General features: G+C 60.6%; 1 protein-coding gene across 4 annotated transcripts in view; it reads right to left on the bottom strand.

Annotated features, from left to right (window-relative positions):
• Nucleotides 1–12,879, bottom strand: part of VAV2 (vav guanine nucleotide exchange factor 2) — a 188,586-nt gene that overhangs the window by 145,209 nt on the left and 30,498 nt on the right. For all 4 annotated transcript variants that reach the window (XM_043470124.1, XM_043470123.1, XM_043470122.1 and 1 more), the window contains exon 2: nucleotides 5,289–5,405. In XM_043470124.1, the coding sequence (XP_043326059.1) occupies nucleotides 5,289–5,405 (117 nt within the window). The remainder of the gene's footprint in view (nucleotides 1–5,288; nucleotides 5,406–12,879) is intronic.

Consider the following 12,879-nt stretch of genomic DNA (forward strand, 5'->3'; position numbering starts at 1 on the left):
CCAATCACAGGGAGAGCTGGCAAGATTGTACCCATTTTCCAGATGAGGAAATTAAGTCCCATAAAGTCGCCAGCCCCGGTCACAGGCTGGGGCTGGACTGATCCCGGCGGCAAGGCCAGGACCGAGCACTGTGCTGGCGAAGCCACAACTTCACCACCAGGACCGAGCACTGTGTTGGCGAAGCCACAACTTCACCACCCGCCTCGGGAGGCTGCATGGCCAGGGGAGTGAGGGCAGAGAGGCTGTGGAACCAGCAAACTCCCAGGCTGGGGACACAGTCGGCCATGTGGCCCGAAGGGGCCGCTGACCCTCGGAGCCACCACCTCCTGGTCTGCAAAGGGGGTCGCCGAGCGCCAGCATCGGGGGGCTGGGCGGGAAGGTGATGGAAGCCCAGCTCACAGCAAGGAGATGAGGCGGGCATTCTGCGGCGACAATCATCTGCGGCTCCGGGGCCAAAACATCAGAAGGAAGCCGCAGAAACCCTACAACCTCGCCGGGGCCCTCCGTCCAAAACCACCAGCCCGTTTCCACACCAAGGCATCTTGCGAAGACGCAACCCTCACGGGCCACCCACGCGGCCTTCCCCCGTGCCCTCCCTTCCCAGGCCCGGCGCACTGGCCAGACGCCCGGGACAGGACAGAGGGCACCCGAGAAGGACGAGCACACAGTTGGGGCAGGAGCGGGGCCCGGGCTCGGCAGCATGCCGGCTCCCAGCTCAGGCCCTCGGCTTGCCTCTTAGCTCAAATCCTGCCCGACAGGATGGGTGTGAGCAGAAACCTAATATGTCTAATGTGACCCCTGGGGAAATACCAGGGATGGAGCCAAAAAACAAAGGTCCAGAACCAGCTTTCTGGATCCTTCTGCTCCTGCTGAGCTTGCTGGGTGGGTGAGCACAAGAGGACCAAACTGCTAATAAAAACAGCAGGACCTGGACATTCACTTCCTGGCTGAGTCCACGACACGGCCGTGCTCTGGGCCATCCTGTCCCCGCTCTGCTCTGCAGAAAGGAAACCTCAGAGTCCCAGGAACGCGGAGTCCGAGCCGCAGGATCCATAGGAGGACCTGATCCACGGGAAGATCCACAGGAAGCCTGATCTAACCCACAGGAAGCACCCCGGCCCCCGCCGCTGACCACCACGCTCCAGAGGAGCGCCGGCTGGCTGCGCCCGGGGCTCCCGGAGGCCTTGAGGGTCTCTGGGGCCCACCTGCCTGCCGTCCCGCTGAGGCATTTGCCAAGGGTCTCTCCCGGGCTGGGGAGCAGAGAGAGCGCTGCCAGCCTGGGGTCAGGGAAACACTTTCTGGAACGTCACACACCCCAAAGCATCAGCTCCTCTCCACACCCGCCCAAAAGGGAAGGTGGGAAGGGGAAGCCCAGGGCCCCGCTGGTTCTGGAAACAGGAAGAACGCCCGCGAATCAGCCAGACTCCGCAAGGCAGTTTGCTGGGGAGGGGTGATCACCCCCGATGACGGGGGCTTCTGCCGCAGCCAAGTCCTGAGTGACCGGCCCACACTCACGTCCAGAAGACGGGCCCCGGGGGGTCACGACTGTGCCGTGGGCCAGCACCAGGCAGCTCCCGGGGGAGCGCTTAGGGCCTTCACCGGCCCACTCTTCCTTTCACCATGAACTGCACAGCAGCTAATGTGGGGGACCCTCAGAGGGCAAAGGTCATGCAAATCTTTCCATCGTGTCTCGAGCATAGTAAGTGTTTAATAAATTCTTGGGGGTGAGAGAGGGGATATATATATACCTATGGCTGATTCACGTTGAGGTTTGACAGAAAACAACAAAATTCTGTAAAGCAATTATCCTTCGATTAAAAAATAAATTAAAAAAAATAAAAGCAATTATCCTTCGATCAAAAAATAAAAGAATTTAAAAAATTATTGGGGGCTTACTGAATGTTTAATAGAGGAGTGGAACCAAGAAATGAATAGAGGAACCAAGGAATGAATGCCTTTTCCCTTCCCAACCTGGAGTGGGAAATGGCAACCCACTCCAGTATTCTTGCCCTGGAAAGCTCCATGGACAGAGGAGCCTGGCGGGCTACAGTCCATGGGGTTGCAGAGACTCAGACACGACCGAGCACGCATGCACGCTCCCTTCTCAAGGCACAACTCCCAGCAATGCTGGGAGACTTGGGAAGCTGAGAGGCAGCTGCTTAGAAAAAGAACGATACCCAGAACCCAGACAGGACATGAATACTGTACAAACCTTCTAAATAATGGCAAAAAAAAATCTGGAAAATTCTAAACCAGCCTGAGACTGACGAGCCAGCCACACCATAAGGATCCTTTCCTCTCCTGAATCCTAGGACGTAAGCGGAGGACGACCAGGCAAGCTGAAAAAGGAACAGTGCCCCTCGAATCCCTGCCCCCCTGACAATGGGAGACCACAACTGACCCCAAGCCCCTGCCCCGTGTCCGGGACCGACTTCAGCATCACTCTCAACAGGCGCTCCAGGCAGGTCCGGCCGGCAGGGACCGGGCCAGCAGCGAGGGCAGAGTCGCCGTCGTACCTTAGTGGTCTGACACCTCCGAGCACCACAGGCCCACCTGGGCCGAGCGGGTGACCCCACGGGGCAGAGCTCCCCAAGGGCAAAAGGCCAACCGGCCGTGGGGCCCTCGTGAGCGGCCGCTCTCTCTGTGGGCAGCGCCACCTGCCAACTCTCACAGGATGTCCCCCCAGGCCGGCCCGGGAAGCCACACCTGAGTGAGCGCCTGGCCGCCCCTCTGCCTCGTCCCGCAGGCTGGAGTCCCAGCTCTGCCGCCCGTCCACAGCTGCCCTGCCCAGCGGCCCGGGCGGCTTCAGTCCCCGTGTCTGTGACCTGGAGCCGGGCGGGCAGCGGTGCGGAGCCAGAGCCTGGCCTGTGTGTGCCTTCCAGGGGGTCCCGTCCCCCGACATCAGCGGGGACGAGCCCAGCAGAGCGGGCTCTGGTCAGTGGCCCCTGCGCGGAGAGACACCCGTCTCAGCGCCCCAGCCTCGGCTGGCCCCACGTCCAACCCATCTCAGGGTGCTTGATCACAGCTTCACTGCGCTCAGAAAACGAAGCTGGGAGGGAGGAGGGCAGGACACGGAAGCTCAGCCAGATGGGCAAGGCCAGCAGGAGGGCCGGGCTGGGCTCCGGAAGGCGGCATGAATCAAACGACGCAGGAGAACTGAGACGGGGAGGCCTCCGCCCACCAGCCCTGCACTAGTTTCACATCCACTGAACCTGGGGGGCGGTGGGCTCAGGCGACAGCATCGCCGTTTAATGAGCACCTACTGCGGGCCAGGCAGCACGGGGCGGGCCCCCTGACCCACCTGGTCCTCGGCCAGCCGAGGCAGGTCAGGGTCGCCGTGCCGTCTGCCGAGGTCAGCGGCCCCTATGTGGAACCAGATTTTGAAGCAGATCCATCTGACTCGACATGAAAAGCAGGGGCAGATTCACGGCAGCTCTGCCCTCCCTGGAGCCTCCCTGCAGGAGGCGAGGCTACACCAAGGCCCTGCGGCTCCCCCAGTCTACCCCCAGCTTCACGCCCTGACTCAGAGCCCAAACCCACTGCCCACTCGCAGCTTCCCAGCGTGGCCGGCCCCCTTTGCAGGCAGCAAGCATATCCCCCTGGGGCTCAAATCGTCCGCAGGGACTGCTGACAACCACGAGGGGCACCCCCTTTCCAAGTGCTTGGCCATAGCTGGCAGATCACGGGACGAGAATTTAATCCAAATTTATGTCCACCTTTACATCACGGCACACAAGCCGGACACTCTGCCTTCACCTCTGGCCAAGGAAGGGGTTTGGCCAGGGTTTATCTTGTTTTCCTATACAATTGTTTTAAACACCAGTTGTGTGTGTGAGTATTTGTAAAAAAGTGTATGTGTGTGTGTTCTGAAGGCCTCCCCCAAAGTCCAGAGCCACTGGCTTCTCCCCTGCCCAGGGCACTGCTGGTCACAAGAAGTAAAAACAGGAAAGAGGTTCTAATCCACTTAAAAGCAAGTCTGCGGAAGCTGAGAAGCTCGCTGATGGGAAGGGCGCTGGCACGGGCTCCTGCCCCAGCAGAGGGAAGCCAGGAAGCCTCAGAGTCCTAGGCTAACGCCTTGCAGCCAGAGGGACATGGGAGAGTCACTCAAGAGAGGAGGAGAGACCTCTGAGCGCTGGTGTGGACACAGCTGGTCCCCGAATCATGTCTATAGACTCTCAGAAGCGAAGAGGAGGACTGTCAGGCCCAGGTGGCTTATGGCAAGGTCCTAGTGATCGATGCTAATTTGACACTTTACAGCACCTCAGATGAGGTCTCCTCTTGGAAATGACTTCTCAGCATTTGCAAATACAAAATTCCCCTTGCGTTTCATAAATCATGTGTTCACAGAACACTTCCTCAAACACCAGGTCCCTGATAATGGTCCTCAGATAAAGCAGGCAATAAATATCGTCTGATAACTTCCCGTAAGCAGGTGAAAGCTCGTCCCTGGGTAGTCCGGGAAGTGCCCGTTTCACAAAGTCAGCACTGACCGTGGAGGGAAGGGCCCCCCCAAGAGCAGGCGGGGACTCGGGGACAGCTACACCACAGCACAGCACGGAGCCAGGTCTGACTCAAGCCCCCGGCCCCCGATCCACCAGCAAGGTATCACGTCCTGACTCCATCTTTTAAAAGGAGGGACCCAGGAACTGTTGGCTTCCAGATGGAACGTGACGCCCCGCAAGGACACTGTGGACCCAGGCTCACCAGGAGCCACGGCGCGCTGCACCCCCGCCCGGCTGTGGACTCTGCCCGACAGCGGCCAGGGACACCTGCTGAGAAAGCAGGGAGGCTTCCCGAGTTCTCTGCCACAGACCTAGCGCATCACCTCCAGGGACGAGGAGTTCATATGATCACCTGTCCCTGCCCAACCCTGCTCGGAGCCACTCAGCCCCACTTGTCTCCGGTAAGGCGGAGGCGACAGCTCCCTTCTCAGCACACCGCAGCAAGCGCGGGGCCTGCCCGTCTGGGCCCGCCCCACGAGCGGGTGCCTGCTCGCCCAGAGAGGGTGGGAGATTCAGGGCAGGAAGCAAACGCCCAGGGTCGCTCGACTGGAAAAGCTGGGGCAGGGCTGCACCCCGGGCCTGGACTCATCCAGGCCAGCTTTCCCTCCACCCTCCTGGGTTCCCGATGCCCTGACTTCACTCTGAACAGCCTGAGAAGGCGGGAGGGGCCGGACCACAGCCCCAGCCCCCGAAGCGCCTCCCCTGGTTGTAACACAGCCCGGCCTGCGCCCGCCCACGGGGCTCTGCCCAGAGGGGTCGGGCCCGCTCCGGAAAGAGGCCACTCACCTTCCCGAAGTCTCGGACATCGAAGAGGTCGAAGGGGTCAAACAGCTCACTGTTCCTGAGTCCAAACTTGTCATGGCAGACTTTCAGGAAGGTGCGGATGTTCTTCAAACACAGGAACTGGAGGAGAGAAGGGAGCATCACTCAAGCTGCATGTCTGCAGGGCAGTGATACCAACAGCAGCAAACCCTGCCTCCCAGCGCCGCCCAGCTCAGAGCAGACGCCGTGGCCATACCCCGTCTGGGGAGCCACACGTCCCAACTCAAGACAATCACGGGTGGAACAAAACAGACTGGTGTTCAGTCAGCGGGCACAGAGCACGCGCACACACATGCACACACACGTGTGCACACACATGCACACTGCCTGCCCCGGCACAGACACAGCCCCGTTGCTCTGCACGTGACAAAGGCCCACGGAAGCCAGGCAGAGCCCTGGAGCAGCGCAGGGCACACGGAAGCGGGGAGCACGAAGGCCAGCGTCAAACCCCAGAGCAGCCTCCGGCGCCTCTTCCACCCAGGAACCCAGCATCTGTGCTCCCAGCCCACCGTGGGCAGCACAGCCAGAGCAGGAGGCGGGGGGTGGGCGGCTGAACAGGGTCATGGGCTTCCAGTCCCCGTGGAGAGGGAGCCGGGAAAGATGGGGGCAGCCGGCGAGGCGGCCTGGAGCGCAGACCTCAGAGTCACAGGGTCCTGGGTTCGGATCCTGTCCAGTCCCTGCAGCTGGACCAGGGCTCCTGAGGCCTGGTTCCCTAGCAGGACGTGCCTGGCGGAGTTAATGACCTGCCCCGATGGCACAGAGCGGAGCCATCAGACCCCCACCAGTCCACCTCGGCATGGTGCCCACAAGGTCAGGACCACGGTGCACACAGCTGAACACCAAGCCAGGGCTCCAGACCCATCAACCCCATCGTAACAGCCTCTAAGGGACACAGCTCAGCTGGTAAAGAATCTTCGTGCAATGCGGGAGACCTGGGTTCGATCCCTGGGTCGGATCTCTGGGTCGGGAAGATCCCCTGGAGAATGGAAAGGCTACCCACTTCAGTATTCTGGACTGGAGAATTCCAAGGACTGTATATAGTCCATGGAGTTGAAAACAGTCGGACACGACTGAGCGACTTTCACTTCCAAGGGCCCAACAGCTCAACTTCAAGAGGTCTGCAGAGACGCAGGTCTGCTGACCGGAAACGTGAACAAACGGACAGAGGTAGATGAAGGCCAGGCCAGAATCAGAAGCTATGGCAGGCACGGCGTCAACCCAGCTGCACGCAGAACTCCCAGGGGACATGTGGAGCCCAGCAGACATGGATCTCCCCGCCCACCCACCACCAGCGGGCATCACCCCAGGCCTGGAGCAGCCCTCACGTGGGGCCGCTCCTCCATCCCGGCTGGGCTGGTCCCTGGTCAGAGACAACACCTCTAAGGCTCACATGCTGGTAGTGGGTTAATTATTCCCTACCTGTGTAGGGGGGGACTGGGTGTGTGGGTCTGCGCGTGCACAGGTATCTATGTGTTTATCTGTGTTGATCAGTGTCTCTCTGCGTGTGTGTATGTGTGTGTATCTGTGTGATGGTATCTGCTTACCTGTGTGCATCAGTGTGCATCTGTGTATTTCCGTGTGTGTATCTGTGTTTATCCATGTGCAGTAGTGTATTTATGTGTATTTCACTGTGTATCTGTGTATCTGTGTGTATCTGTATGTATCTGTGCATATATCTGCATGTATCTGTGTGTATCTGTGCATATATCTGCGTGTATCTGTGTGTATCTGTGCATGTATCTGCGTGTATCTGTGTGTATCTGTGCATGTATCTGTGTGTATCTGTGTGTATCTGTGTATCTGTGCATGTATCTGTGTGTATCTGTGTGTGTCTGTATGTATCTGTGTGTATTTCCCTGTGTGTATCTGTGTGTGTATCTATGCATGTATCTGTGTGCATCAATGTGTACCTTTGTATCTGTGTGTATCCGTGTGTGCACACTTTTTCTGAACACATAAGGGTAAACTGCAGATGCGGCCCCCTCCTCCCAAACACCTGAGCGTGTAGTTCCTGAGAACAAGGACACCCCGCCCCAGTCACAGCACCAATGTCAAAATCAGGAAATTAACGTAGGTCCCACATTACCTCATCTCTAGACAGCATTCAACATTTCTCTACTAGATAAAGGACAACCAAGACGTCCTGATAGAATACAGTCCTGGCATAATCCTGGATCACAAGCGACTTTAATCAAGTCCTTTCTGTCTCCATGAGCCTGGAAGAGCATTCTCCAACAGAACTTTCTGGAAGGATGGAAACGTCCTGTGAGCCCAGTCCAGTGGGGCGGCATCAGGCACGCATGCCTGCTGAGCTCTGGAAATGTGGTCAGTCTGACCAAACAAGCGCACTTATAATTTCACTTTATTCTAATGGATTTAAATTTAGTTGCAAAACTGGCTACAGCTGCTGGTTTGAACACGTGGCCCTGGAACAGCCCCGTCTTCGTCTTCCCTCACCTGACCTTTCTGAAGAACACAGACACCGAGACAGGTGCTGCAGGACGTCACTGACGTGAGGGGCCCGGGCCGAGTGAGTGCTCAGACCCAGGAGGAGGCCGGGGCCGGGGCTGCAGGAGGAAGGCTGAGCGTCCAGTGGGGACAGAGCTTCCGTCTGGGAAGAACAAGCCCAGGAAACGCTGGCGGCGACGGTCACACAGCACCGTGAACGCACTCGATGCCGCTGAACTGTATACTTAGCAGCGGTTAAAATGGCAATTTTAAGCTTTGTGTATTTTACTGTGATAAAAAAAAAAACGTAACTCACAAAACAGAGTCACAGAGAAACAGACACACAGGGAGGAGGCTGTGTGACGGCAGAGACTCAGCAGACACTCTAGCAGCCAAGGAAGCCACCATGAGCTGGGGGAGGGCCTGGGACGGAGCCTCGCACCCTGACCCCGAGAGAGCCCGTCCCGTCACCAGATCTCAGACACCCAGAACCGTGCCTTCAGCTGCTTCACCCCCATCCCACCCCTGAGAGCAGCCTGCAGACCTGGGGGCATGTCTGAGCCCAAGCCGCCCGCCCCCCGGGCCCCCCTCCAAGCCCCCCACCTCCCCCCACAGCCTGCAGCCTCAGACCCCGTCCTCCCCGCTGCCCTGCAGGACGTCTGCAGCTTCCAGCCTGGCTCCAGGCTTTTCTGCACACCACTCGTCTCTAATTTCCACTAAGCCCTTATTTTAATTCCTCCTCAGCCTCCCATTTTTAGAGTTAATTACACAGCTCCCAACCACAATCGCAGCCAGCAAGGCCAGGCTTCCTTGCAGGGCTCGAAAGGGGGCAGGCGCGTCGTGGGCACAGCATCTGCCTGGCCTGGCCGCCCCCCCTGCTGCAGGCACTCAGGCCCCTGGCCTTCCAGAACCGCTCCCAGCCCAGGCTGGCCTGGGACGCAGCCCGCAGGGAAAGAGGGGCGCAGAGAAAGCACTGGGCCGGCATCCTCCGGGGGGCACCCATGCCCCTGGCAGCACACGCAGCCCCTGGCCTCCCTCCAGCAATCAGCCCACTTCACAGGTAGAGAAACTGAGGCCCAGATGGTAGTGGACTTCGGCTCTGGGTCAGAAGGCGGCCAGGCCAAGATCTGAACCCACGTCTGCTTCAAGAGCGGTGAAGGCCCTTTGAGACGACGGGGGTGACCGCCAGCCGCCCAGAGTCCCAGGTCTGTCCAGGAGCTCACCCGCAGCCTCCCCTGCACCCCGTAAGGGGCCTGGTTTGAATAAGTGATAAGATCACTGTCTCCCTCACGGTACAATCAGGGAAACTAAGGCTCGGGGGCTCCCCCACCCTGCCCCACCACCCCAGGGCCCCAGAGGGCACGTGGCCAGAGCCTGGCCAGTCAGGGCCGCTGGTCTGTCCCCCCAGCAGGAACGGCTGCCAGCTTCGGGAGGGAGACAGCCGAGGGCGAGGGTGGGAAGACAGGGCCAAAGCGGGCCAGGGCTGGGGGCCAGGCTGCAGCAGGGAGCTCATCCTGTGGCCCGAGGCCTGGCGGCCGGCCGCCCCCGGGGCTTCAGGGACAAGCAGCATTCTCTGTCCTCCGCCCGCGGGCACTTGATCAAGGGCGGCCACACAAGGCTCTGTCCCCAGAAAACTGGCCCCGTGACACGTGGCCCAGAAGGGAGGCAGCACCGCTGTATCCGTCTGGGGGGCCCCAGGGGGTGCGGGCGCCCCCAGCCCCAGGTTGGGCCCCCAGCCGTCCCTCGCTGAGCCGGGCCACCCCACCGAGAGACCAGCCGCCTGTGTCCTGGACGCCTCGCCCTCTAATCCCAGGCCCCGGTCGGCCTCCTGGGAGCTAATCGGGCTGAAATCATATTAGCGTGAGCTCACCGGCTCCGCAGCCAGCCGCCCACCGCCCCAGGCGCAGCCGGCCAGGGCAGCCCCAGCCTGCTGCTCACTGTCACCTGTCACTTAGCCGTCCGGAGGTCCCAGCACGGGGGTGCTGGGCGAGAGGGCCGGTGGCCGCGTCTGAGCCCGCAGGCCGCCGCGCCCCCGGGAGGGAACGGGGAGGCTTCCTGGCCTGGCTCGAGCGGGTCCACTGGGGCCGGCACACAGACCAGAGACAGCCCCACCCCGAGAAGGAGACGCGGGGGCCCCGCCGGCGGGACGCCTCAGGCCGCAGGGGCCCCTCCGGTCACCCAAGCCCTCCCCCGGGGGGCCTGCTGTCCCCCGGGCAGGGCGGGGCCGGGAGCCCCAGAGCGCACAACCCCCGCAGCGCACGCACGGCGCTCACACCTCAGCCCCGTGGGGCAGCTGCAAAGGGGGGCCCGAGGCACCGGGCAGCGGGGGCGTGGGAACCGCCCACAGGGCTCGGGAGGGGGTGACCGCGGCCCCGCTCCAAGGACAAAGGCCGTGACCACCCGCAACGCGAGCCCTCGCTGCCCAGATGGACGAAGTGAGGCTCAGACCACCGTGGGCTTCCAAGCTCCTGCCCGACAGTGTGCAGAAGGCATGATGACTGCAGGCCCCTGCCCAGGGCCGAGGCCCAGGGCCGGGGGCTGTGTGTCCTGGCTGGCTGCCCTGGCCCCGGGAACCCCCAGGGAGCCGTGCTGGGCCCTGAGGGAGGCGCCTGGCCCCGGGCGCTGGGCTCTGCGGGATGCCACTCACTGCTCCGTGCAGACCTGGCTCCTGGTTCCAACCCCCCCCGCCCCCCACTACCTGCGCTTGTTAAATCGACTGCTACAGTCTAGGGTCCGCGGGCCCCGGGCACCTCACATTGGCTCCTGAGAATCTCCAAAGCTCCCATGTAGCAAGGGTTTCCATGGTGCCAGGCTCCGGGCTCAGGGCTAGGCTGCTCACAGCCTCACAGAGTCATTAGAGCAAGTCCTAATTTACCGACGGAGTAGAGAGATGGAGGTCCCGAGAGGCTCCCTGTTTGTGCAAGGTCACTCGCAAGGACGTGACAAAGCTGGGAACAGACTGGGGTCAGTTTAACCTCCAAGGCCAGGCTGCTGGACTCGTAAGCCATCGTCATAGTTCACAGGCTTCTGAGCAGGGAGACGATAAGTTTTTTTTAATTTATTTATTTAAATTGGAAGATAATTACTTTACAATATTCTGATGGTGTTTGCCATACACCAACATGAACCAGCCACAGGTATACATGTTTCCCCCCCCCATCCTGGAAACAACACTTGCAGGAAAATTAAGTCTGGCCGGGGTGATGGGGTAGAAGGTAGGAGCCCAGCCTTTGAGCTTGACAGGCAGGATCCACACACAGAAACGGTGACTCGGGAGGGGACAGATGACACTGGGGTCACCTGCCTCAGAGGGCCCCAAAGTCCCTTAGCCCGGAGCGGCGCTGGGCCCCCACGCCCCGCGAGGAGGGAGCCGGGCCCCCGCAGCCCCTCCAGGGCCAGTGATCTGCACACAGGGAGAAATCCCTCCTGGTCAGCCACAGAGCTGCCGAGTGGCCACACCCAGGCGGGCCTGACCTTCACCGGCACCTCCGCCCCCTCTAGTTAGCAGCCTCGCTCCTCGGAGCCGATGCCCAGAGGGGAAGCACACGGCAGGCGGGCCAAGGCCTCCGGGTGACGATGTGACCGGGGCTCTGTGCTCACGGCCAAGCCACGGGGATGACGGGGAGGTGGAGGCCACCCCCCTCGCTGCCCACTGGACTCCAGAGCCCCGGAGACGCCCCCGCGCGTCAGCTCCCCAGCTCTCGCGAGAGCAGGAGCTCTGCATGCTGGGCCGCACCTTTCTGCACGGCGGGGCCTCCACATCTGAAGCTCACACTCCGCAACTCAGGCTTCAAAAAGCACCCACTCAACACATGGCCCTGGGGTTGCACTTTCCGACGACCGGTCAGTGTCTGGAGCCTCACTCCCTGCCCCCGGGTGGGCGGCCGGGCCTGCTGACCAGACGCCCCACGGGCCACTGACGACGAGGCTTTTGATCAATAAAATATGGGAAAATGAATTAATTTCCTGTTTTATTTATGCCACGCTCACTCCAAAAACCATTTTAAATGACTTCATTACTATTTAATAGGTGCAGCTCGCTGGAATGACTCTTTCAAGTTTGGGGCCCTTGGGGTAAATCACCAGGGGGCCTGCAGGTGACAAGCCGGCCAGATGCTCCGTGGGGCAGAGGCTGAGACCCTCCCCTCACCCTCGGTCCCAGAAACCCTGGGCAAGGACCCCAGGCTGGGGTTCAAGGTCTAGTGAATGGATGGATGGCTAGATGGATGGATGGCGGTCTGCAGGGCATTGACAGACAGCTCAGAAAGGCCCAGCTTCCGTGATGGCTGTAGTTCTGAAAAAGCGAAAAGTGAAAATGTTAGTCACTCAGTCGTGTCCGACTCTTTCCAACCCCATGGACTATGGCCCTCGAGGCTCCTCTGTCCATGGGATTCTCCAGGCAAGAATACTGGAGTGGGTCACCATGCCCTTCTCCGGGGGATCTTCCCGACCCAGGGATCAAACCCAGGTCTTCTGCATTGCAGGCAGATTCTTTGTGGTCTGAGCCGCCAGGGAAGCCCGGGGCCCCCACAGATGGCTCCAGCTGCATGGGTGGCAACCCTGTCTTCCAGAAGCATCTCTTCCAAAACACACAGGCAGGTGGGATGTGGGGTTGGCCCTGAGCACTGATCCCTGCAGCCACCAGTACCGTCCTCAGACCTCAGGGTTCCAGCTGAGTCGAGTCTATAGCTTGCTAAGCCCAAAAACACCTCGAGCAGGGAGGGACCACATCACCCATCTGACAGATGGGGAACCAGGCTCAGGAGGTCAGGATCCGGGATTGGAACCGGTCTGTCCAATCCCACAGGCCCGGCTTCCCGCGTTCTCAGGGCCGAGCTGCGCTGATCTCCGCGGGCAGCCCCTCTCCGCCTGATCCCTGCTCTCTGGGAGGAAGGTGCTCCCCAGTGGAGCCGCCCCCCCCTCTCCCCCAGGGACACCATCCTCCCACCACGACCACCAAGACGGGATTCCAAATGCACCTGGCCTCCTTGGTGCTGAAAGAGGGGGTCCCTCTAAGGCAGACCTCAAGTCCAGCCTCAGCAAGCTTCCTGAACCCGACTCCAGCCCCTAGCCCCACAAGGATGCCCTGACTGGTTTCCAGGGCCCT

The sequence above is a fragment of the Cervus canadensis genome, chromosome 5 (genome assembly GCF_019320065.1).
Source record: "Cervus canadensis isolate Bull #8, Minnesota chromosome 5, ASM1932006v1, whole genome shotgun sequence".
Classification (NCBI taxonomy): Eukaryota; Metazoa; Chordata; class Mammalia; order Artiodactyla; family Cervidae; genus Cervus; species Cervus canadensis.